Source organism: Hemitrygon akajei, chromosome 9 (genome assembly GCF_048418815.1).
Source record: "Hemitrygon akajei chromosome 9, sHemAka1.3, whole genome shotgun sequence".
Taxonomy (NCBI): domain Eukaryota; kingdom Metazoa; phylum Chordata; class Chondrichthyes; order Myliobatiformes; family Dasyatidae; genus Hemitrygon; species Hemitrygon akajei.
In genome coordinates, this window is record NC_133132.1 from 153465618 (window position 1) to 153490671 (window position 25054).

The window sequence follows — 25054 nt, forward strand, 5'->3', positions numbered from 1 at the left end:
TTCTAAAGAAGTGGTTTGCAATTGCCTTCTTCTGGGCAGTGCCTTTACAAGACAGGTTATCCCAGCCATTATCTATACTTTTCAGAGATTGTCTGCCTGGCATAAGTCATTTCATAACTAGGACTCGTGATATCCACCAGCTGCTGATATGACCACCTGCACCCGTGGCGTCACGTAGCCCTGATCGGGGGTGGGGGGGCTAAGCAGGTGCTACACCTTGCCCAAGGCTGACCGACAGGTTAGCGGAGGGAGGGAGCATCTTGCACCTCCTTTGGTAGAGATGTATCTCCACCCTTTTTTAAAACAAATCTGCACGTAATAGTGACATGATAGTTCATTTTGACAACGGTGTAATTGAAGTGCAGTCCAATAATTATTCTGAATAAAATAGAAAATGCTTGAGAACACAGATGATTGGTCAATTGCATCAATATCTTAGGCTTGGAATAAAACTTCATCCAGGTGATGAGCAAAATGTATTTGATACCCGTCTTTATAAATATGACATGTCATTGTCTTATTAGAGTCACAGAAAGTTACAGCACAGAACCAAGCTCTTCAGCCCATCTAGTCTGTGCTAGACCATTTAAGTTGTCTGCTCCCTTCAACTTTAGAATCGAGCTTGCATGCACCACTTGTGCTGGCAGCTGATTCCACACTCTCACCACCCTCTGAGTGAAGATGTTTCCCCTCATGTTCCCCTTAATCTTTTCACCTTTCACCCTTAACCATTGACTTCTGGTTGTGGTCCCACCCAATCAACTTCAGTGGAAAAAACCTGCTTGCACTTACCCTATCTATATCCCTCGTAATTTTGTACGTCCCTATCAAATCTCCTCTCAGTCTTCTACTTTCCAAGGAATACACTCCTAACCTATTCAGTCTTCCCTTATAACTCAGGTTCTTCCACCCCAGTAACATCCCTGCAAATTTTCTCTATACTCTTTCAACTTCATTTACATCTTTCCTGTAGGTAGGTGACCGAAACTGCACACAATACTCTAAACTGGACCTCACCAACATTTTGCGCAACTTCAACATACATCTTATCTCCTGTACTTAATACATTGATTTATGAAAGTCAGTGTGCCCAAAGCTTTCTTTACAGCCCTCTCTAACTGTGACACCAGCTTCAACAAATTATTCCCAAGTCTGAAAGTGAGCTATGTAAATTATCTTCAATATGATATGACCTTTATTTTTTGGCAATTGCATTATTTTTAACAATGTTTATATTTTTGCTACTTGTGTTCTTCACCTGTCTGGCGCTAAATCAGAATCAGATTCTGATTCTGTTCTTCACCTGTCTTACACTAAATCTAGAATTCAACATGGTGAAATCATCACATGTTATGGGATAAACTGTTTTGTGAATTGTACCTGGATTTTTGAAGTGTATTTACAAAGTGGCATGAAATATAATTTCCTTGCCAGCAATAATTACATGCTTTCATGCAAGTTCTTCTTCTTAATTTAGCAGCCACAACTGAAGAACCTGAGGTGGTCCCTGATCCCGGCAAGCAAAGTGATCGGGTGGTGAAAATAGCTGGAATCAGTGCTGGAATTCTAGTTTTCATCCTGCTCCTCCTCGTTGTGGTAATGATCGTTAAGAGAAGGTACAAAATTGCTAGAATTTTTCAAATGTCGGCAACTGTTGGTTGACTCATAACTCAATAACTATCAGGCGATTATAAGGCATTAAAAATAATCGTAAGGGTATTTGTGCACTTTGAAAAAGCTTGTTTTATAAAATTTTGAACTATTTGGCATTGCAAATTCACAATTTAACACAAACAGTAAGGACAAATGAGCTAATGTTGCCTAACTACTTATTTTAGAAGGATCTGAGTAAGGCTCAATTGACAAGTGACCAGAGATGTCCTCTCGGCCAGTTCTTGAGATCTAAATCATAAAAGAAATGCATTTGGTAAAACTTCTGGTCCCAACTTACATTTCACCCCATTTCACACTTGGGCTTGGCTTGCTTTGCACCCCACAAGGGCTTGATTTCATACCGCTGGAGTGATGCCCTGCCTGGAGATACGTGACTGCGTGTGTGTGCGTCTCGGTGTGTGTGTGGATACATGATGTGTGACTTTCCCACTATTCATTGCAGTTGAATTTCTAATATGCCTTTACTATAGGTACAATTACCCATCAAGGGTGCTTAGTTGGAAAATTCTAGACACTTCCACAAAATCTGAAAGTGAAGCAAAACTATCAAGTGACGCTCGTTTATATCCTTGTTCTTTCATGATGTCCCAAAGCTTACTAAAATGTACTGAGGTACTTTTCAAGTGTAGTCACTGTGGTAATGCAGAGTTCCAGATAAACCAAGTAATAACTTTGTGATTTGTTCTGAAATTAAATAACAAAGGTTGAACAGTTAGGGGTAAGAATTGACTCATCAGTGGATAATGTCTGTGAAAGAAGAGGCCCTATTAGAAGGATAGTGGAAGAGTAATGTATGTAATATTAGACAGCAGGAAGAGAATGAGTACAAGCAGAGTATAGCTACAGTTAAAGGAGAAAGGACTGGTTTGGGCAAATGTTATTGTTAAATGGAGCGGATTACAAAGTACTGAGCGATATGATAATAACCGGGAGAAATGGAATTGAAGTAGACTTGAAAATAGAAGCACAGCAGGTCATGAAAAGGACTTAGAACTGTTTTAATATTATAGCTGGGTAGGAAAATAGGAAGATAACGTTGTTGTAAGTGTGAGCAAAGTCACTGGGCGACACTGAAACTGGTGGTATAGAGTAGCCATCATACTTGAGACATTCTTGGAAGAGAAGGCCTATCTGACCCAATATTACATGACATTTTTATATGCCTAAGATCAAAAGTAACAGCAGGACAAACAGTGTATCCACAGCGCTTCCTTTGAATTGCATATAATTTTCAAACACCCCCACCTTCACTCCAGACACCCAAAATGGATGTTAATCCCCGCTGACTCTGGGCCGATTTCATGCATACGAAGGGCTCTGAGGCCAACTGAATTGTTTCTTTGTTTGCAATCCACCAGTCTGCAGCTTCAAGCACCCCTTTGTTCTGGATGCATTTTAAACTACAATCCACGTTCAGATCTGAAGACAGGTTACTGATGAAATTGGTATTTGCTGTATACCATGCCTCCGTAACAACATGTCTTATTAAGCAGGTTGAATTTTTTAGAATTTGTTTTAATGTATCCTGATAGAGCAGGTTTGAAGGCTAAGGTGTTGGACCATAGTCAAACACCAGAGTCCTTGTGTGAAGTGTGATTTGGAGAAATGCACACCAAAATTCCATTGTTAATTAACATCAAGTAGTTTGTAAATATAAGAAAATTCAAAAACTGCAATCTGCTTAATTGTTGGTGGCTTGGTGTGCCAAGGCCTGCAGATGTGCTCGATAATAGTTTCCGGTGGGACATTCAAGCTCTGCTTGTCACTCAGAGTGACATGCTTTCTTTCAAACACCAGCTGTAAGCAAAACTTCCCAGGGATTTTTCCGTTACCAGAAAGGTAAGCACTTTTACAATTATACAAAAACTAAGAATCAGGAGCAGGCGCAGACCACGGGCTCTCTCAAAGGATGATCTAATCTCTGGCCTCCACTCCTCCCAATTGTCATTACCCTTGATTCCAGTGTTGTCCAAAAAAGCACTGATCTCAAACTTTGATACACTAACCATGCAATCTTAAACGTACAGGCATTCATTCATCTCTTAGTTTTGTTATCATGGCCATCAACTTTGTTGCCCCTGTTCATTTTAGGAACAGGTTCCTCCTAAAACATCAGTCTTCTCCCCAAAAAATGGCATTTTGCAACATTGGTTTGAGTATTCCCGCTGGCAGGTGGCCACTTTGCTGCCTGATCTGCCCATTATGCTGCTCTTGGCACACGTCTTCTTTCATATTAGGTTCTCCGAATGGCCCAGGAGCAATGAGAAGCTTTAGGACAATTTGTTCTAAAATTCTTATTGCTGTTTGGAACAGCAAACGTTCATAATGCATAATAGTTAGTGAAAATTTCTTTGGTGGAGAAAGGAAAGTCTGAAACATTGACCTTTTTATATTGTTTGTTAAATTAGTTTCCATATGTCCTATTATTCCTGAGCAGCGCACAAAGGCCATTTCTCTTGATGTCGTTTACACTGGATGTCCTAAGAAGCTGTAATTTATGTGAAATGTCTCTAAACATTTAATAGAATATCTCACCTGTTTTGGGGTGTAACAAATTAAAGTTATCTCCCTGGTGTCTTTGAGAAAGCCCTGCTTAGCATTCCAGCTCCACACATCTTTGCCTGGACCATACCAAACCTTTGTTCTGTACTTGTATCCTCTTAAGTATTTCCTGCCAACTCTTTGATTCTCTCTGGAGGGTCTCACCAGGGATGACCTTGAATGGCTTATGATTAATGTGCACATTCATGCTTCTCCCACAGCTGTAGAGGTGAAATGCCTCTGGTCCAAAGGTCGAAGCAAGAAGCCTTCCAGTTTGTGCTTGACATTTCTATCAGAGCTGCTTGTGCATGCTGTCAACTGACTGTCTTGCGAGATTGTTGCTTCAGGGTCCTTTTAGGAGATGTCTGCCTATATTTTCAGCTCCTTTTAATCATCAAAGTATTGCAAGACAGGCTACGCTGTGACAAGTTCCATAATTTGTTGGTTATTGCTTGCGGGCAAGCAACCAGCACTGTTCCAGTTCTTCCTGGGCAGCAGTGTGAATGCCACTCATGGCTGTCTCAGATGGATACCAAAAAGTTATGTTGTGTTCCAAAATCAGAATCACAGAACAGCTACGCCACAGACAGAAGTTGTTCTGTCCTTTAAGTCTTTGCTGGTTCTGGCGGAGAGGAATTGAGCTGGTCCAGTTCCACTGCAAATTCTTTACTTCTAGATACTTTCCCAACTCCATTCTGCACACTGCAATCGATGCTGTTTCCGTGACTACTTCCGGTAGTTCATTCCAGACCGCAAATACTTCCTGTGTGTAAAAAAAAATCCATTGAGGTTGATGGATCTTAGTTACAGACTGCTCCAGAGTGGGATTGAATTGTCACTTGTTCCCGTTAGTGTGGAGGGACTGAAATCATTTGGCATCAGTTATGTTCTGAGTCTGATCCAGTCTGTCAGCTGACCTAATCAATGGATTTTGGTGTACTGTTTGTGTCAATTATTGTCCAGTGTAAACTTTACCCTGCATGTAGGGTGATTATTTGTGTTGCTATTCATGTTGCATTCCACAGTGCCTGCAACAACTGGGAATCTAAGTAGCACATTCCCTTTTCTATATTTCATCTTGCATATTAACCTACCCTTGTTACTCCAGCATTGGTAGTTCTGTCTATTTTCTGACTGTTGTCCACAAATAATCTGATGACTTGTGAAGATATTCTTCAAATCTGAAACTGCAGTAACCTGCAGGTAATGTGAACTCTGTTAAGAATGTGTCCAATTCTGTTGATGTGCAAAGGACTGATGAAAGGTCAAATTTTCATTTTTAGGTAGATTGCAAGGTGCTTGTAATGCATCTCATGCATTCTCCGGCCTCTTGGTGAAGATTTTGTGGTTTGGTATAATTCTCTCTTCCTGTGATTATTTCAATAGGAGCTCTGATTAATATTGTGATATCAACAAAAAAGTCACAATCTTTATTCCAAAAGGAATTGGAAATTTCTCTTGCCATGTGACCATATTATCTTTACAAATATATGCTTCAATATTTTCAATGTTTTATCTTTATCAACATCTTCAAAGGTTCATTTGTTATCAAAGCATTTGTGCAGTATACAACTCTGAGATTCTTCTTCTCCAGATAGCCATGAAACGAAGAAAAACCATGAAAGTTATTTCAGAGAGAAACAGCAAACCCACCTCCCTGCACAGAAAAAGAACAGCGATTTGATCATCAACCTTCCCCTCCCAGCACCCCTCCCCCTGCACGAAACTCATCAAGTCCACTTCCCCCGTCCAAAAGCTAACAAAACTGCAACACCATCATCAAACCCCCACCCCCCCCCGCTCAGAACACAACAGGAATATCAGCTCCAAATCCCCCTCCCCTCACATGAAATGCAGCAGGAGCATTGGCCTCCAAATCCCCCTACCCCTCCCACCCGCACAGAAGAGCGATGTGAAAGAATGGCTGAAAACACAGAATATCAAAACCGTAAGACTGGAAAAAGTCCACAGTCCAAATTCGTAACACAGAACCTCGGTAGCACCGTCAGCAGCATCGAAAGAGCTCAAATGCAGAGGCCTGCCCTCTGGAAACTGATTGGCCACTCAGGCTCCTTTTCCATCAACAGAGCGATTCCATCCGCGATCAGAAGGCAGGATATCTTGTTTTAGAAATCTATGCAGACGATATCTGCCACATTCTCTTACTTTATTCACTCTTCAACTTCCTCATGAAATGAGGTTCCAAAAAGACCCTTGTCAACTTACGTCTTTGTTCTCACTTACCTTCTCACTATGATCAACAATTGACTCTGTCTATTTCCTCGAACCACTTGTGCTAAATTTGAGTATGTAAGAGCACATGCACACAGTCCTTCCGATTGTATTTAATTCACTCAGAAAATATTGATATACTACAAGTGTTTATAGACCAACAGATAACTTTAATCAGTGTTCTTAGTTCACGTTATAACAAGGTATCTTGGCAGGAAAACTAAACTGAGATTTTATTCCCTGAATGAGTAAGTTGGTTAAGGCTATAGGTAAACCCAATAGAAAATACAGATAGTTATTAAATTTCAAAGGGGCCAATTGGCATGTGTACATTTTTCATTTATTGTAATGAAAATAGTATTTAAATTCATCAATACTGTTAGCGGCTAATTAAGGACAAGAATAGTTGTTCATTTACACAATGTCATTTGAATCAAGATCATAAAAAAGGCTAATGAGTGATTCAAGTTAAATCACCAGATCATTACTATTGCCCTTATATCTGGCTTGATCATCTGTAATCTATAGATGTACAGTAATGGATGTGGTTAACATAACTTTGTTTTGTTTGAGTAGCTGAAATGTTAATTATTGATCTAATATTTCCATACAAAAAACCTGAATAGATGGAAGTTAATCTCTTCAAATACATATTGAAGAAAATTAGTAATTCTAACTTATGGTACAGTGCGTGGAAGAAATGTGCAATCAACTTTAATTATTCACTTATTTTGTTCAATGAACCGCATCTGGAGCATAATTGTTCACTGTCATTCCGTACGCATTATTTCTATTTTATTTGCTAGCACATGATTGCATGGAATGTAAGATTAATTTTTGCATGAAGAGTTTGCAGTAAAATGCTAACAGAAGGTAATCAGTATCTAAATCCAGCTAGCATTTGCTTTGTTGATTATAACTGATTCCACACTTTATTCACCAATAATTCTTTCTTCACTGTCTGATTTGCTTACCAGGAGGAGCTACTATTCTTATTCTTATTACCTGTAAGTAGACAATAGAAGCAAGTTATTATTGTGAAGGTAAAGGGCGGTATTGGGTGCAAATGATAAGTTTTGACATAATCCTGTTTTAAATTCAAAAACCCCAAAATACAAAGACCCCTTTTTACATTGATTTTTTTTTAGTTTTAACTTAAAATCGAACATGGCAGAACACTTTAATAAATTCAACTGGAAATATCAGGGAATCAAAGGATATGGGATAGTTCAGGGAAGTGGCACTAAGATAGAAGATCAGCCATGATATTATTGAGCAGCAGAGCAGACACGAAGAGCTAACTGGCCCAGTTCTTCTGTTTTTCATGTTCTTAGTTTAGTAATAAATTTGTGCTGATGTGAATAGAGACTATTAAATCAACCTTGAAGCTCAGCTTAAATTTTATTTTATTAATTTATTATCCAAAGCATCTGATATTTGTCAGATTTAATTCTCTGTACTGGAACAAACACTTAAATAAATTTAGTCAATATAACTGTAATCAGCATTTTTTATGCACACAGAATTCCAAAAAAAAAGCCTCTTGTGTCTCAGTACCTCAGCTGCCTTTGCACACTGAAGGAGTCAACAAGGTCTCTAAGGACTGTTATGACTTGCTCTTTAGTTACAATATGTACCCCCATTGCAGTGCTTATTTTGGAAAAAGCTGCACTTTAATGTCCTTGAGTATTAGAGGCAGTTTTCAGATTAATTAGAGAGACAATTTGACTCGTAAACCTGGTTATTCAAAGTGGCCAAAGATCTATGGAGATGCTATCCCTTCTCAATACCTAAAATTTAAAGATTAAAAAAAAATTGGGGTTCAGGGCTGCTATCCTAAATAAAACTTTTCAAAAGGTGACCCGAGGTAAGAAGCCAAAAATAAAGATGCACTTAGTTACGATTATTTGCAAAATGAAATATTAATTGGTTGAATTCAGCAAAGCATGATTAGTTTCACAGTGTCATTACATCAAGTGATTTTCATCCCATCCCTCACCCTTGGAATGCTTGCACCACTGGCTTGTATATGTGCTTCAGTTTTTCCATTGAAACAAGTTTTGTTTTGATAAATAATGAGAACTGGCTGCAGCTTATTCAATCCTGAATAAATACTAAATTGCTTTTCTTTTATCATGGGAGAGGATGCATAGAAAGTGCTTGGCTGAAAATGTAGCAGTGCGCTTGAAAGATGCCACATGTTCTCTGGAATCCAACAGAGAGACTGTCAGAAGTTTGAGCAGTGAATTAAATTACTGGATAGAAATTGTCATTGAAAACGTTGGCACGTTCAGTATAATACTGAATTATCTTTTGGAATTTTTGTCAAAGCTTATAAATTTGGCCTTTTACCCTTGACAACTGTTGTTCTAGTGCATGCTAAATGTGAAGAGCAGAAAATATTGAATAAAGATTCAGGAACTTCAATTTATATTTATTCCTAGCAATGTATCTGGATTGACCATGAGTGATTTTTTTTATTGAGTACATCCAGTTTACAGCATTTTTCAGTACTATACTTAAAGCACGCAGGTTTGTGGATTAGTGGCAGATTCTTAGAAAAACAATTAAGTGATTTCTAAAGATTTGAGGAAATACAGCACAATGCACTAGTATGTTGCATTCGCAATTGCGGAATAATTCATATAGGGCCACATCATTGTCTGAAATAATTTTATCAATTTATATTAACACGCAGACTCGTCATATCAAAATCAGTTAACTAGTTTATAAATGCACATCTATCATTCTGTAATCAAATATTGTGCTCCATTAGTCAGATCAGTGATTGGCACAGACAAGCATCATCTGGAATCAAAGTAAAACTTCCAACTGCTGATTCCTATTAAAAATCAAAGTAAAATCAAAACCAGTGCTGTAAATTGACTGTATCTGAAGAAATCATAGTCAGCATTTTTTGTACATTAAGGTAAAGATGGATCAATGGTAGTCCATAAAAAATATATATAGCATTAAACTTAGTTTTAAATTATTTATTAAAACTTGCCTTTGCAAATCCTTTTAATACATTGGAAGGAATTTGAAAGTTGAAGTACAAACAGATGAGGTATTACTGCTTTTTCAACTCTCCGCAGTTAAAGATCTTCAACAGTCAAAGTAAAATTAGAATGACATTGTGTTAAAACCTCCCCAGAAGCACAACGCAAGCTAGATTATTACAACTGAATTCTGTTATTTAATTTGTTCAAGATGCTTTTTCCTGCATTCCAATCAAAACTGAAAAAAATTGAGTTTATTTTTTAAAAATGGAATAAATGCAGACTGTTGAGGAAGAGATAAACAAAGATGTGATCGAATGATAGGACAGGCAGAATGCACTCCTGTTCCTAGCTTCATTAGTTTTTTAAATGTGTTTTCCTAGACTAATGGATTTGTTATGATGTTATTTGAGCTGTTATTTGATCTATTCACCAGTAATAAGTTTAAAAATGTTATTTTGTAGGTGTTTGCTTTATCGGTAGTGATTAGGATCTGATATTATAACGTAGTACCAAAAAGAATTTTTCTGACATTATCTACTTGGCTTACCAAGCACGCTGTAAAAGATAGGAAACTGTTTCCACACAAGTTAAAGGAACTTTATGTTTATTTGCTGTACTAAAACCAAGCTTAAGACTTGAACAGCTTGATGACATGCCTTTTGCTGATTGCAGTAAACTTGCAAAGAAGCGCAAAGATGCAGTAGGAAATGCTCGGCAGGAGATGACTCATATGGTGAATGCCATGGACAGGAGTTATGCCGACCAAAGCACACTTCATGCTGATGAGCCTCTTTCCATCACCTTTATGGATTCGCACAACTTCAGTCCAAGATGTAAGTATTACATTGTTCAGTATTTATAAAATTGGGGATCTGTTAAGACATACAAAGCAACAGATGACACGTGTATTTTCTCTTTTTAAAAGATTGCAGAGATGGATACTAAGATCTGTTTGAGGAATGCAGCTTGCTAAACATTATGAATCTTTGAGATACAGGTGGCCCCTGCTTTTCGAACGTTCGCTTTACGACAACTCGCTGTTACAAAAGACGTACATTAGTACCTGTTTTTGCTAACCAGAGAGGATTTTTGCTTTTACAATAAAAAGAAGCCCGCTTTATATGTGTGTTTACCTCAAGAAAGACTACAATGACCGTGAAGCCTTGTTTGCGCATGCGTATGCATGTACGTGCCGGGTTTTTATTTCTCCGAATCAATTTTGGCTCGCTGTCTTCCCGAGTTTGATAGGTGAAACTATACCGTACCTACAATATTTCTACTTTATATAGGGTGTAAATTTATCATATCATTCCTGCTTTTACTATATGTTAGTGTTATTTTAGGTTTTATGTGTTATTGGCTTTGATTTGGTAGGTTATTTTTTGGGTCTGGGAATGCTCAAAAATTTTTCCCATATCAATTAATGGTAATTGCTTCTTCGCTTTACAACATTTCGGTTTACAAATGGTTTCACAGGAGCGCTCTACCTTCGGATTGCGGGGGAAACCTGTATAATGTAGTCTAATTAAAGAATAGGATTACAGAGAGTATCCAATTAGTTCCAATAATGGAGAACAGTCGATGGGCTGAATGGCCTAATTCTACTCCTATATCTTATAGTCAAATCCGCCCATTGAGATCTTTCTGAAGAATTGGCAAACACTGAGTGCGTACCCATCATATGACATAAATATTATGAGCACGATTCCAATAACAACAGTAAGATTGTGGACTTCAGCCAACAATGTTATACTCGTAACTATGAGCAATTTCTCTAATGCCTGCTCCTCAGGTTCCCAGTGACCATTGAGGGAGGAGGATGGAGTCCCAAAGTACTGCTCCAATAGAGAACCCTCTCCGGTTTCTAAATTCTACCCATATGGCCTCACTAGACAACCCCCCCCCGAAAGGGTGTCATCTCTAAGTATTGCTATAATGTTCTGCCTTATCAAAAAGGCAAAAACATCTGTCACACCTGTGACATCTATATCCTGGAGTACTGAGCTGCCGAGCCCGGCCTTTCTCTCAGCTATGTTTCTGATATGGTAATAATATCCCAGCCCCCAGAGCTAATGCATGCTCTGAGTTTATTCACTTTACCTTTAGACCTTGAGCATTGAAATAAAAGCAGTTAAACTGAGTATTCCTTCCCCTGCCATTATTGTGACCTGAGCTATTGTAACTGCTAAACTTGCTCTCACGGGATATAACTTAATCCTATGATTTGCTCCTGTCCAGCGTTTCACCCCCCACCCCCCCCCCCCCCAAACACCGTGCCAACCTAGAGAATCAACCCTACACTTCCAAGTTCCCAGTGCTCTGCCTGGCCCTTCCCCCGTGACACCACCTTTCATGTCATCTCGCTCTGCCACAGTAACGTAGTGGTTAGTGTGGCGTTATAAGAGTTCAGGGCATCAGGTGTTTAATCCAGGCATCCTCTGTAAGGTGTTTGGATGTCCTCCCTGTGGAATGAAGTTTTTTTCTCTGGATTCTCCCGCTTCCTACCACAGTCCAAAGACGTACCGGTTAGTAGGTTAATTGGTCATTGTAAATTGTCCCGTGATTTGGCTGGTGTTGAATTAGGAGTTTCTGGCAGCACAGCTCAAAGGGCCAGAGAGCCTATTCCACACTGTATCTCTGAGTAAAGGAAATACTACACAGGCAACTGAGAGAGCCAGCTGAACAAGACCCTGCTGCTTACTCTAACTCTGGATTTCAGTAACCTGAACCACTACTTATGTTAAAAAACTGAATGAACACTTATTTTCTTTAGATGGACCTTTATGAGAAACGTATCGACTAAAAAGATGATTTAAAATGTATATCCCATTGATTGAATTTAAGAAACAATTTGCATTTTACATCACAAAGGACTAAACCATCAATGAATGTTTTTTGAGTTGCATTCACGCTCTTTGAAGGCAAATCAACATCCTGTTTAAAGATTGAAGCTTAGCTTTACTTGTCACGTGTACATTGAAATATCGAAACACATGTTGTTTTGATTCAATGGCCACCACCATCTGAGGAGTGTTGTGGGCAGCCCACAAGTATTACAATGCTTCCAGCAGCAATATACCATGTCCACAACTTGATTGCCCTAACTAGTATTCTTTACAGTGAGAGAGGAACCCAGATCATCACAGGGAGAACATGAACATTCCCCGTTGGGAATTGAACCCCAATCCTACAGCTGAAGGCTGTGAAGCAAGGCGCTGAACACCATGTTATTTTGCCGCCCCAGTTTACACACGACATGCCCTTACAATTAATGAGCTCATTGTCTGTTTCTTTACTAGTATTGGCTAAGAATGAGTATGTAATCCCTAAAACAACACACTTTTTTCAAAAAAGAAACTTTTTCATCCACCTGAACAGGCAGAATGAGCCTCTAGTTCAATGAATCATCTGAAAATTAAGGCACAGTACACAAACTGTTTCTACTAAAATATAAGTGGATATAACTTATAATTGATATAATTGATCTACTAAAATATTTCTGTTAGCTGATGCAAGTGTAAAAAATATGACATTTATGTAAGCTGAATTTTTGTTTGAAGCCATTCTCAATGCAAGTGTTAATATTTGCTATAACTGCACTTTAAAAACAAACCCTGTTTTGCTAACATCCACTTTGAGTAAAACCAGAAATGCAATTTTGTGTGACCAGCAACAACTCGATACTTGTGGTGTTGGGTACTTGCAGATAGTGATCTTCAATGAGGATTGGCTGGGAGCTGCACAAGAAGTTAAGTGTTTTAGCTCATTGAGAATGAAGAAATGGAAAGCCACATCTAAGTCATCATTGTTGGTGACTTTTGATGCACTTCACAAGGAAGCAAAGTACTGTCAGTTTTGACATATAGCCAATCAAGCAGACTGCTTTGTCTCAAATGGTGTGGAGGCTTCTTCAGTATGGCTGGCCTCTTGGTGAATTGAGTTGTAAGATCCATGTCCTCCCATTCATAGAGCTATTCGTGATCACGTGCTTCAATGTGTATGCCTTATCTAGATATGGGTGATACTAGGGCATTGCAATGGTACCAGTTATCAGTCTCAGCATCCGCTGATTGTTTAATGCCATTACTGAAACCTCAGACCAAGATAACCTGGCTGAGAAATACTGTGTCCATTGCAAGATCCTGGAATCATGCATATCTAGATATGGCATGTACCTTCGAGTATGACATTGGTTGAGAGAGTAAACCGATCCCAAATGAAGAAAGTTGCTTAAGGTTCTTAAAAACAAAACGCTTACCCACTTCACGGTGACAAGATGGATTCTGACTTGATACTGCAGACCAGATTTCTAGTTGTATTGCAGATAGGCACTTTAAACTTCTATGGGTGTGTCGTTGCCAATTAACTGGACTTTGAAATCTCACACTTGTTCCTCAGCCACACTCTATTTACTTATGCACAAGGACAACAGCATAGTCCCTGCAGACCACACTGTTCAGAAGTTTGAACAAACAAATGCCATTTTTATACAGATTTGACCAGTTGGATCAACTGCGTTAATCTGGGACTTAAATTTATGTTGCTGTAATGCCCAGTTTTGGAGGGTCAAAGCATCCTACACTGTTTTATGCATGCTGAGACACTTCATGTCAACTCACTGCCATGTATAGCAATTTAACAATGTCTCACTGCCCCAAATTAAAAATCACTGTCTGAGAGCTCAAACACGAGGAAATCTGCAGATGCTGGAAATTCAAACAACACACACAAAATGCTGGTGGAACGCAGCAGGCCAGGCAGCATCTATAGGAAGAAGTACAGTCAACGTTTCGGGCCAAGACCCTTTGTCAGGACTAACTGAAAGAAAAGGTAGTAAGAGATTTGAAAGTGGGAGGGGGAGGGGGAAATCCGAAATGATAGGAGAAGACAGGAGGGGGAGGGATAAAGCTAAGAGCTGGAAAGGTGATTGGCAAAAGTACACAACTGTGTAGAAGGGAAAGGATCATGGGATGGGGAGGACTAGGGGGAAAGAAAGGGGGAGAGGAGCACCAGAGGGAGATGGAGAAACAGGCAAGGAGTGATTGTGAGAGGAGCAGAGCAAGAGAAAAAATGGGGGAATAAATAAATAAGGAATGAGGTAAGAAGGGTAGGAGGGGCATTAATGGAAGTTAGTGAAGTCAATGTTCATGCCATCAGGTTGGAGGCTACCCAGCCGGTATATAAGGTGTTGTTCCTCCAACCTGAGTGTGGCTTCATCTTGACAGTAGAGGAGGCCTTGGATAGACATATCAGAATGGGATGTGGAATTAAAATGTGTGGCCACTGGGAGATCCTGCTTTCTCTGGCGGACAGAGTGTAGGTGTAGATCCTTCCCCTTCTCCAGCTGTGTATCCCTTTTGCCAATCACCTTTCCAGCTCTTAGCTTTATCCCTCCCCCTCCTGTCTTCTCCTATCATTTCGGATTTCCCCCTCCCCCTCCCACTTTCAAATCTCTTACTACCTTTTCTTTCAGTTAGTCCTGACAAAGGGTCTTGGCCCGAAATGTTGACTGTACTTCTTCCTATAGATGCTGCCTGGCCTGCTGCGTTCCACCAGCATTTTGTGTGTGTTGCTTGAGAGCTTCCAGCTTTGATGGAGCATTATAGACATAACTTTACAATTTGCTAATGACCACTGAATTGGTAAAAACCCAAATTTAAACTGCTTCAGCCCAGATGCCTTGTTAACTATGTGATCTCAGACACCTTGGCGTAAGTCCTGTTGCTCATTGCATTTTCATGCAAAAGAACATTCTGAGTTCAAAAATTTCTGTACTTCTCTACTGTCCTGATCACTAGCTTCTTCCCTCATCCTCACCTCAGTGATTCTACTCTGCTATTTATTAATACGTATAATGAGAGGGTGGGAAAATATGACAAAAAATCGAAGCCATCATATCTGGTCCGACCATTTTATTGACTACAACTCTGCCTTCACTGTAATTTCAAGCCAACTCATTGCAGAACCCCATACCCTGGGAATTAATGACTCCCTCTGTAATTCCTTAACTTTCTGCCCAGCAGACCACATTCACTAACAATAGATGGCATCATCTCTGCCACATTAATTCTAAACACTAGTGCTCCAGAAGATTGCATCCTCAGCCCTCTACTCTGCTCCCTGTATGCTCATGACTCCATGGCCAGATTCTGCTCAAGCTCCCTCTACAAGTTTGCAGATGATGCCATCATAGTGGTCCATATCTCAGATAAAGATACAACAAGAAGGAGATAGGGAGCTTAGTAACATGATGTCATGACAGCCTTTCCCTCAACGACAGCAAAACAAAAGAGCTGGCAATTGACTTAAAGTGGGATGGTGCACGCACTCCTGTTCTCATCAAGCTCAGAGCTTTAAGTTCTTGGGTGTGAACTGGTCCAAGCACTTCAATGCCATGGCCAGGAAAGCTCACCAGCGCCCTTATTTCATCAGGGGCCTAAAGAAATTTAGCATATCCCTGTCAAACGTCACCAGTTTTTATCAATGTGTCATGTTAATGACTTGGAATGGCATCTGTTCTTCACGTGACCGCAAGAAACTGCAGAACGCTGGACACAAGTCACCAGCCTCCCCTCGGGGGCCTCTGTCTATACCTCACATCATAATCAAAGACTCCACCCATTCCAGACATTGTATCTTCTATCAGAGAGACAATCCTGAAGGCACTTACCATCAAGCCCAAACGGAGCTTCGCCACACTTTTACAAGAATATTAAACAGCTCCTTGTACAATAAGTTGGACTCTTAACCTCATATTCTACCTCATTATGTTCATGCACTTTCTTGTTTACCCTCAATGCACTGTCTCTGTAGCTGTTACACTTTATTCTGCATTTCTATTGTCTTAAGACAAACTTTTGGCTACATGTGACAATAATCCAGTTCCATTTTCTGTCAGGTCAAAGGTTGAACTTCAAAGTCCTTATCTTTCCATCAACAAACTACTTGCTTATATCTGCAACAACATTCATACTCACCCTACCTCAAGCCTTTATCCGTTTTTGTCTCACTTACGACAAAACTATTACAATCTTCCTGTCATCAACTTCCTGGAAATCCAATCCATTGCAAAACCTGAGTCACCATTGTAGTACGGTACTTCATTACAAATTGGTGAAAGTATTTGAGCAACACACACAAAATGCTGGAGGAACTCAGCAGGGCATGCAGCGTCTATGGAAATGAATAGGTAGTCAACATTTCAGGCCAAGACCTGCTCCTGTGTGTTACTTTGTTGAAAAGGGAAGGAAATTGAATGAAGTGGTAGAGTAAATTTGATCACAAGAAAATCTGCAGATGCTGGAAGTCCAAGCAACGCACGCAAAATGCTGGAGGAACTCAGCGGGCAGGCAGCATCTATGGAAAGGTTTCTGACAGCAACCCTTCATCAGGACTGGGGGGAAAATGACTAAATTTGATGCTAAAAATCAAAATTCTAAAATTGCAATTATAAAATATTATTTTAGAGCTATTTCAAATAAAAATATTCCATCCATAATTGGAGTATTATTTTTATTAGCTGATCTTTTTATTTCAATGTATGAAACAACAGAAGAAACAGGAAACGTGCTGAATCTTCTGTGATCGTAGCTCTTAATACACAGAGATTTTGTCACTTATTCTCCACTAAGTAATCGAGAACAGGTTTGAAGTTTCATTTTATATTTATGTTATTAGTGAACAATTTCGAATGATAGTTCTGTATGCTGCTGTTTTCTTCAAATAAGTATTTTGTCAGTGCGATACAATCTTCCCTATATTCTGAAATGGATTTAAGAATAGAATACTGTATCTCCATTTTAACGTTCAGTTATTTGATCTTGTCACACAGTATGTTTGTTTGCCTCTGCCACTATATTTCATTTCTGAAGATGTTTTCTGCCCTGTGGTCAAAAGTATGGATTGGTTTAGTCTCCAGCATGAGCAAGGATAGCTGGGCTATCATTGTCTATTTTGAGACGTTGACCTTTCCTTGGTATTCAGTAGATGTGATAAGTTATGTTTGCATTGTAATTACAGGTAATAGTCATGTGGTTAATCAGTTCAAAACAATGTGGTGATGTCATGGTTACAATTTATTCCATGGGTTTATCGTGGTGAGATCTGATCTCTTAGAGATTACATGTTTTAAGAAATCAGTTTCTCCATGGGGAGAAATTTCACAAAGTAAAATTTAACTGCTGATTTGTTGACTTTTTTTTTGAAAAATAATCCAAATTAGTTTGACTTGTCAATTCTAACAAACAATTTAAAAGAATCAAATATGACAATGTAAGTTGATTATGATATTGCAGCTGTAGTAATTTCTTGACTAATTCATCTGGTAATGACTACCTGTCTTGTTTCTAAATCATCCAGAAAATTGGCCATCTGTCTTCATCTCTGTAGAATTCTGTACTTCTTTATTGCATTCCTTTATTTTTATTGGAATATAGGCATTAGTATATGGCCTATAGATGAAATTGCTTTAAGTCTTGTTTACTTTGCAGTTATTGTGAATGACTAATGTGCCTTTGACGCTTCTCCTTCAGTCTTTGCAAACTGAAATTAAATGCTGTTTTTACTTCAAAAGTAATTTATGTAGATATTTGCTTCATGAGATATGTTTTCCTACAGTGCCTAATGATCCACTGGTACCGACTGCGGTGTTAGGTGAGGACCAAGCCCTGTATCCAACTGTTGCATGGCTTTGTATGTTTTGCATGCTCAGTAGCTTTGTCAACAAACTGTTCATGAGTGTGTGGTTAATGGAGTGAACAAGGAGATGTATTTTTCAGTAGTAATTTAAGTTTCAGTAGTCGAGAGAGAGAGGAGGAATAAATGCAGACATCAATCACTTATTCCTTCGTTAGTATTAATGAATCTTGTTCCAGAGAAATTAAGCTGAGAGGCTGCATTTTGGAACAATATGGGTATCTAATATGGTCGTTAACATGCAAAAAGGAATTCAAAGGTTCAAAGTACATTTATTATCAAACTGTGTATGCAGTATACAACCGTGAAATTCGCAGACAGTCACGAAACAAAGAAAAACCATGGAACCAGCCCATTCAAAGAAGACGTCAAACATCAAACCGCACCCCCCCCAACTCCCCGCATGCAAACGTCACGCAAACAGAAACAGAAAAAGCAAAAAACAGAATATAGACACAAAACCAAAAGGCATTTTTCAGTTCAACTCATGTTGAAAAGTAGCAGCAAAAAAGAGTGACCAGAACTAGAATTAGCACATCATAAACCTGAATTAGAGTCCAAATCTGCAATCCACGTCAATTAAACCTTGCTCCAGCACCATCTGCTGACAGCATTGAGGGAGAGAGAGATCACTCAAATGCAAGGACCTTTTCTCGGGAGCAGCGAGCGAGCTGTTCCTATTAACATGAAATAAGAATTCAAACAGATATATTGCCATTGCGTTCTCCTGTTAGGTTTTATTTGATGCAAGGCTTTCATTTTATCATTTTATAGTCTTTCTTTGTTGCTTATACCACATTACTAGAGGATTCTAGTTCAGCTTTTGCTGATTCCATTACCTGACCTCTATAACAGGGGTTCCCGACCTGGGGTCCATGAGCCCCTTTGTTAATGGCATGAAATAGGCTGGGAACCCTTGTTCTATAGTATCTATGCTTGTGTTCACTTTTCTGAGTCAGCACGTTCTTCAATAATGTGCGAAACATGGAGCATGCTTTGACTCCTAGAATTGGCATTGCAGATGTATTTGCATCTGAGCTTCAGTAGAGAGGGCTGTGTCTTGAGATAAAGGAAAGCTTCCAGTTAGTTTTTTCTGAAGGCAGAACTTCAATGGATTGCATTTCTGTTTGGCCTTTCTTCACGCCCCGCCCCCCACCATCCCCTCTTCTCTTTACTGTGTGAGTTGTACAAGGGAATCCATGACCTTGAGGTTGAAGGGCTTGTTTAAAATTCCCATGGTAATTATACAGCCCATGACTGTGCATTACACCGAAGAGTAAATGTTGCCGTTGAAAGGCAAGGTGCCTCTTTTCTCATCAAGCACAGAAAATAAAAATAAATCTCTTAGGTTTAGATAGATAGATAGATAGATACTTTATTCATCTCTTATGAACTCTGCCTGCATGTGGCATTCTGTTAACAACCAGAAAACATTAAACACTTCTTAGAAAATATTTTTCCAAAGGAATTATGTTTCCTGAATGTTGCGGCACTGTCTTCCCCCTTTGTCATCAGGTTGGAGTATGAATCCAGAAGGGTAACATCCTTTCTTCAACATTCTTAGAACTTGTTTTGCTGAACCAATATTGTCTTCGATGCAGAGTTCACATCGACAAATAAAGCCTTCAAAATCACATCTGAGTTCTTCATGCTCAGCTGATACATTTCAGTGAAATGGGACTGATTACTTGGAGACTTTCCAAAATAAGCTGCACCTATTTGAATTTCACTCTTGGGTAGTTCTTCAGCCTGTTAACTGTCTAGTGAGATTCCAACTGTCATTGAAGCCTCGGTCACTCTAACACTCCTTAAATAGATGCGGTGAGATTAACACAGCTGCCAAGCAAGGACACATTCACTGCTGCTGTAGCTGATGTCACGTCACTCTTCGTGAAGAATGTACAGAAGTATTCCAAGATATTCTCGGTGCAAGGCAAGTTGTAGCTAGCCCACAGGCCCTCCAGCTGTGGCTGTAACACTTGTATAGGACTCATTTCATAATGAAACATCCCATGCTATTTGAACGAGTATTATTAAAAACAAAGCCATAAGAAGAAATTAGGAGGAACATCCCAAACTTAAATTGTGAGGTAAGATTTAAAGAGAACCATAAAGACTAGTGAAGCAAAGAGGTGTGGAAAAGAAATTTCAGAACTCATGATCTTGTCGGCTGAAGTAACTTGACCAATGGTGCAGCAATTAAACGTGGGAGTGTACAAAAAAACCTGATGTGGTGGGATGCAGCTGTCTTGGAAGGATATAGAATACCAGAGGATATGGGGCTGGTTTGGGCAGGAGAGGCAGTATAGCTATAGAGCTACTCAAGAACAATGAGACATTTGAATTCTGGACGTCACTGAAATGGGTGCTGCGATTGGTCAGCGAGATGATTGATGAGCAAGGCTGGATACAAAGTAAAATGTGACCTGCAATAATCTGCTTGGCGTTAAGTTTATACACAGTAGAGCAAAGCATGTTGAGGAGGAGAACAATACAAGAGTGATGGTTTGGATACGAAAGCTAGCTAAAGCTGATCTATTTAGTACCTTAGGAGATTGATGCAGTGAGAGTTTTGTGATGCTGCAAAGACGGGATAGTCTTGGTGGTGGGTCAGAGATGTAGTCACAACCATACCACTTCACAAGATAAAAGGCCAAGAGTATGTTGAATCTAAGCTCATCGTTGGTCAGATGATGATGATGATAAGGAAAAAGGAATGGCGGCCAAAATTAATGAGAGGGAAAAATGGATCAGTCATGTTGAAATGGCAGAGCACATCAATTTCTGCCACAGTTATAGCTTATCCATTGTGTATTGTTTCTGGATAGTCTCCCTTTTTGCTGTAGAAAACTACCAAAATATTCGAGAAACTGATTATTTCTAAAACATTACTGGCCAAGTTGGATCTTATCCCTCCAGTATTAATCAGTGCCCTGTGGTCCAGATTTGGTATCGGGATCCAAAGGCCCTTTCAGTGTCGGGAAGTGTATGGTCATGAACTTTGGTAGAAGGAATATAGGTGTAGATAATTTTCTAAATGGCGGACAAATTTAGAAATCGGAAGTGTAAAGAGTCATGGGAATCCCAGTGCATGGCTCTGAGCTTGTACTCACTGGAGTTAGAATAATGAGGAGGGAAATCTCGTTGAAACTTACCAAATATTGAAAGGCCTAGATAGACTGGAGTTGGAAAGGATGTTCGAAATCGTGGGAGAGCCTCGGACCAGAGGAAACAACTTAAGAATAGAAAATGTCCCTTTAGAATAGAGGTGAAGAGGTATTTCTTCATCCAGAGGGTTGTGGGTCTGTGGAATTATTGCTACCGATGGCTCTGGAGCCCAAGTTATCGGGTATATTTAAAGTGGAGGTTGATATGTTCTTGATTAGTAAGGGCGTCAGGTTATGTGCAGAAGACAGGAGAATGGTGTTGAGGAGGTAAGTACATCAGTCATGTTCCAATGGCTGAGTGCATGCAATGGCCTGAATGGCCTAGTTCTGCCCCTTTGTCTTACGGTCTACATGACACATGACTTTTGAGAAGGCTACATTGGAGAAATAAATTTTCCAGCATCCAGCGATGGTACTTGTAACATTCAGAAAAGTGATGTCTTTAAAGAAGTACGCGGATAAATATGGCACGCTAATTGAATGATCATACTTGAAATTGACTATTTTATAATCATTTCTATCTGAATACAAACTTGTTGGCATCTCTGGATAGCTCAGCATGTAATTCAACAGGCAATTATCATCTGAGATTTAAATCTGATTGCCAAGTTACCAGGTATCATACCCATATGAATGTTTTATCTAAAGTTTTTTAAAGTAATATATTTTTAGATTCAGTGTGTGGTTGTTAATTATAACTGGATTTCTTTTGTCAGCGTTATACCTTTATCAATTTTTCATCTTGTTTTTTTGTTTTAAAAATGTGTTTGTTCGTTTGCATCTGACTGCTGCTTTCAGTTAGAATCAAAAGAATCTATTCTCTGTGGGGACAAAATATTAGGCTAATTTATCATCAAGAAGATCCCACAGGGTGCAGCAATGCGCATTTTATGAAGCAAATTGTCCATAACCTGTGTGTTTATGACAAAACTGTGAAATTATTATCTGAATCATCTCTTGTGCTTTCTTTTTCCAAACATTACTGAATTGACTACACTAGTTGCTAAATTACTTTTTAATGTTTCCCACAACTTCCTGAGAACAATCAAAATGTGCCTTGACTCGAGTACTGCGAATCTGTTTGTATTTCTGATTGTAGTTCACACATCTTGGCCTGAAATTCTCTCACATTTAGTGCATCAATTTTTAGAAGTTTGGCCGCAGAATCTGGAGCAGCCAGAATATTCACAACATCAGTGTATGTCCTCGCCTCTCTGGGAAGAAAAGCTTAAGACCATAAGACATTGGAGTGGAAGTAGGCCATTCAGCCCATCGAATCTGCTGCATCATTTTATCATGGCTGATCCATATCCCTCTCAATCCCATTCTCCTGCCTTCTTGGCATAACCTTTCAGTTCCTGATTTAGCAAGAATCTTATCAGCCTCTTCCTTAAATACTCAAAAACACCTGGGCTCCACAGGCGCCTGTGGCAATGAATTCCACAGATTCACCACCCTCTATCTAAAGAAATTCCTCATCATCTCCATTCTAAATGGGCGTCCCTCTGTTCTGAGGTTATGCCCTCTGGTCTTAGGCTTCTCCACCAAAGGAAACATCATCTTCACATCTACTCCTTCTGGGCCTTTCAACATCCAAAAGATTTCAGAGGTCACCCCACATTCTTCTAAATTCCAGCGAGTACAGGGCCAGAGCCATCAAACTCTCCTCATATGATAAGCCTTTCTATCCCAGAATCATTTCCATAAACCTCCTTTGAACCTCTCCAATGTAAGCACATCCGTTCTTAGATAAAGGAGCCCAAAACTGCTCACAATACTCCAAGGGAGGCCTCACCAGTGCTTTATAAAGCCTCAGCATTACATCTTTGTTTTTGTATTCTCGTCCTCTTGAAATGAATGCTAACATTGCATTTTCCTTCCTCATCGCAGACTCAACCTGCAAATTAACCTTTAGGCAATCCTGCATGAGATCATCGGGGTCTCTCTTCCCACCATCATGGACATTTACACTACACGCTGCATCCACAAAGCAAACAGCATTATGAAGGACCCCATGCACCCCTCACACAAACTCTTCTTCCTCCTGCCATCTGGGAAAAGGCACCGTAGCATTTGGGCTCTCACAACCAGACTATGTAACAGTTTCTTCCCCCAAGCTATTAAACTCCTCAATACCTGAAGCCTGGACTGACACCTTGCCCTATTGTCCTGTTTATTATTTATTGTAATGCCTGCACTGTTTTGTGCACTTTATGTAATCCTGTGTGGGTCTGTAGTCTAGTGTAGCTTTCTCTGTGTTGTTTTTTTTTACGTAGTTCAGTCTAGTTTTTGTACTGTGTCATGTAACACCATGGTCCTGAAAAACGTCTCATTTTTACTATGTACTGTACCAGCAGTTATGGTCGTAATGACAATAAAAGTGACTTGACTTGACTTGATGAGGACTCCCATCCCTTTGCACCTTGGATTTTTGTATTTTCTCCCCATTTAGAAAATAGTCTACCAAAATGCATGACCATACATTTCCTGACACTGTATTCCATCTGCCACTTCTTTGTCCATTCTCCTAATCTGTTTGAAGTCCTTCTGCAGTCTCCCAGCTTCCTCAACACTACCCGCCCCCGCCTGTCTTCATATTATCTGCAAATTTTGCAACAAAGCTAACAATTCCATCATCCAAATCTTTGCCAAAATGAAGCAGTCCCAACACCAACCCCTGTGGAAAACCACTATTCACCGGCAGTCACTCAGAAAACGCTTCCTTCATTCCCACTCTTTGCCACCTGCCAATCATTCAATGCTCTATCCAAGCTTGTATCTTTCCTGTAATACCATGGGCTCTTACGTTGCTAAGCAGCCTCACATGTGGCACGTTGTGAAAGGCCTTTTGAAAATCCAAATACACAACATCTGCTGATTCTCCTTTGTCTGTCCCAGTTGTTCATCTTCAATAAAGTACAACACATCTGTCAGGCAGGATTTTCTCTTAAGGAAACAACACTATGTACAAAATTAAGGGAGGGAAGTTTAGGGGAGACATCAGGGTAAGTTTCTTACACAGAGGGTTGTGAGTGCCTGGAATGACCTGCCAGGGATGGTGGAGGAGGCTAAAACATTAGGGGTATTTAAGAACCTCTTGGACAGGCACATGGATGAAAGAAAAATAGAGAGTTATGGGGTAGTGTGGGTTTAGTACTTTTTTTTAAGGATTATATGGGTCGGCACAACATGGAGGGCTGAAGGGCCTGTACTGTGCTGTAGTGTTCTATGGTTTTAATACTGACTTAAACCTATTGTATCATGTGCCTCCATGTACCCCAGAGCAGCAGGGTAGGAGGAAGTATAATTGATGTAACCAGTGGAAACTGTGGGCTTGTGATGGATGTTTGTTGCAAATCTGACTGCTGAGGTGGAGATCCAAGTGAATCATCAAAGTTAAGAATCAGAGTCAGGTTTAATATCACTGACGTATACCATGAGATTTGTTGTTTGTAACAACAGTGCAGTACAAATCATAAAAATGCTATAAATTACAGTAAGAAATGTACATTAAAAATTAAATAAATAGTGCAAAAGAGAGCAGAAGTAATAAGGTAGTGCTCATGGGTTGGTTCATTGTCCATTTGGCAATCTGTTGGCAAAGGGGAAGAAGCTATTCCTAAAACGTTCAGACTGTGTCTTCAGGCTTCTGTACCTCCTCTCTATCGATAATAAGAAGGGGGCATGTCCTGGGTGGTGTGATCCTTAATGATAGATGCAGCCTTTTTGAGGCATTGTCTTTTG

The 25054-nt window shown here is 39.6% G+C and overlaps 1 protein-coding gene across 8 annotated transcripts in view; it reads left to right on the top strand.

The window, feature by feature from the left end:
* ptprk (protein tyrosine phosphatase receptor type K) overlaps window positions 1-25054 on the top strand; it is a 641623-nt gene that overhangs the window by 559057 nt on the left and 57512 nt on the right. For 2 of the 8 annotated variants that reach the window (XM_073057322.1, XM_073057324.1), the window contains exons 14-16: window positions 1481-1616; window positions 7425-7454; window positions 10122-10282. In XM_073057322.1, coding sequence (XP_072913423.1) covers window positions 1481-1616; window positions 7425-7454; window positions 10122-10282 — 327 coding nt within the window. Of the gene's footprint in view, window positions 1-1477; window positions 1617-7424; window positions 7455-10121; window positions 10283-18065; window positions 18102-25054 lie in introns of all 8 variants that reach the window. The other 6 variants (XM_073057320.1, XM_073057323.1, XM_073057325.1 and 3 more) reach the window with 4 other exon arrangements.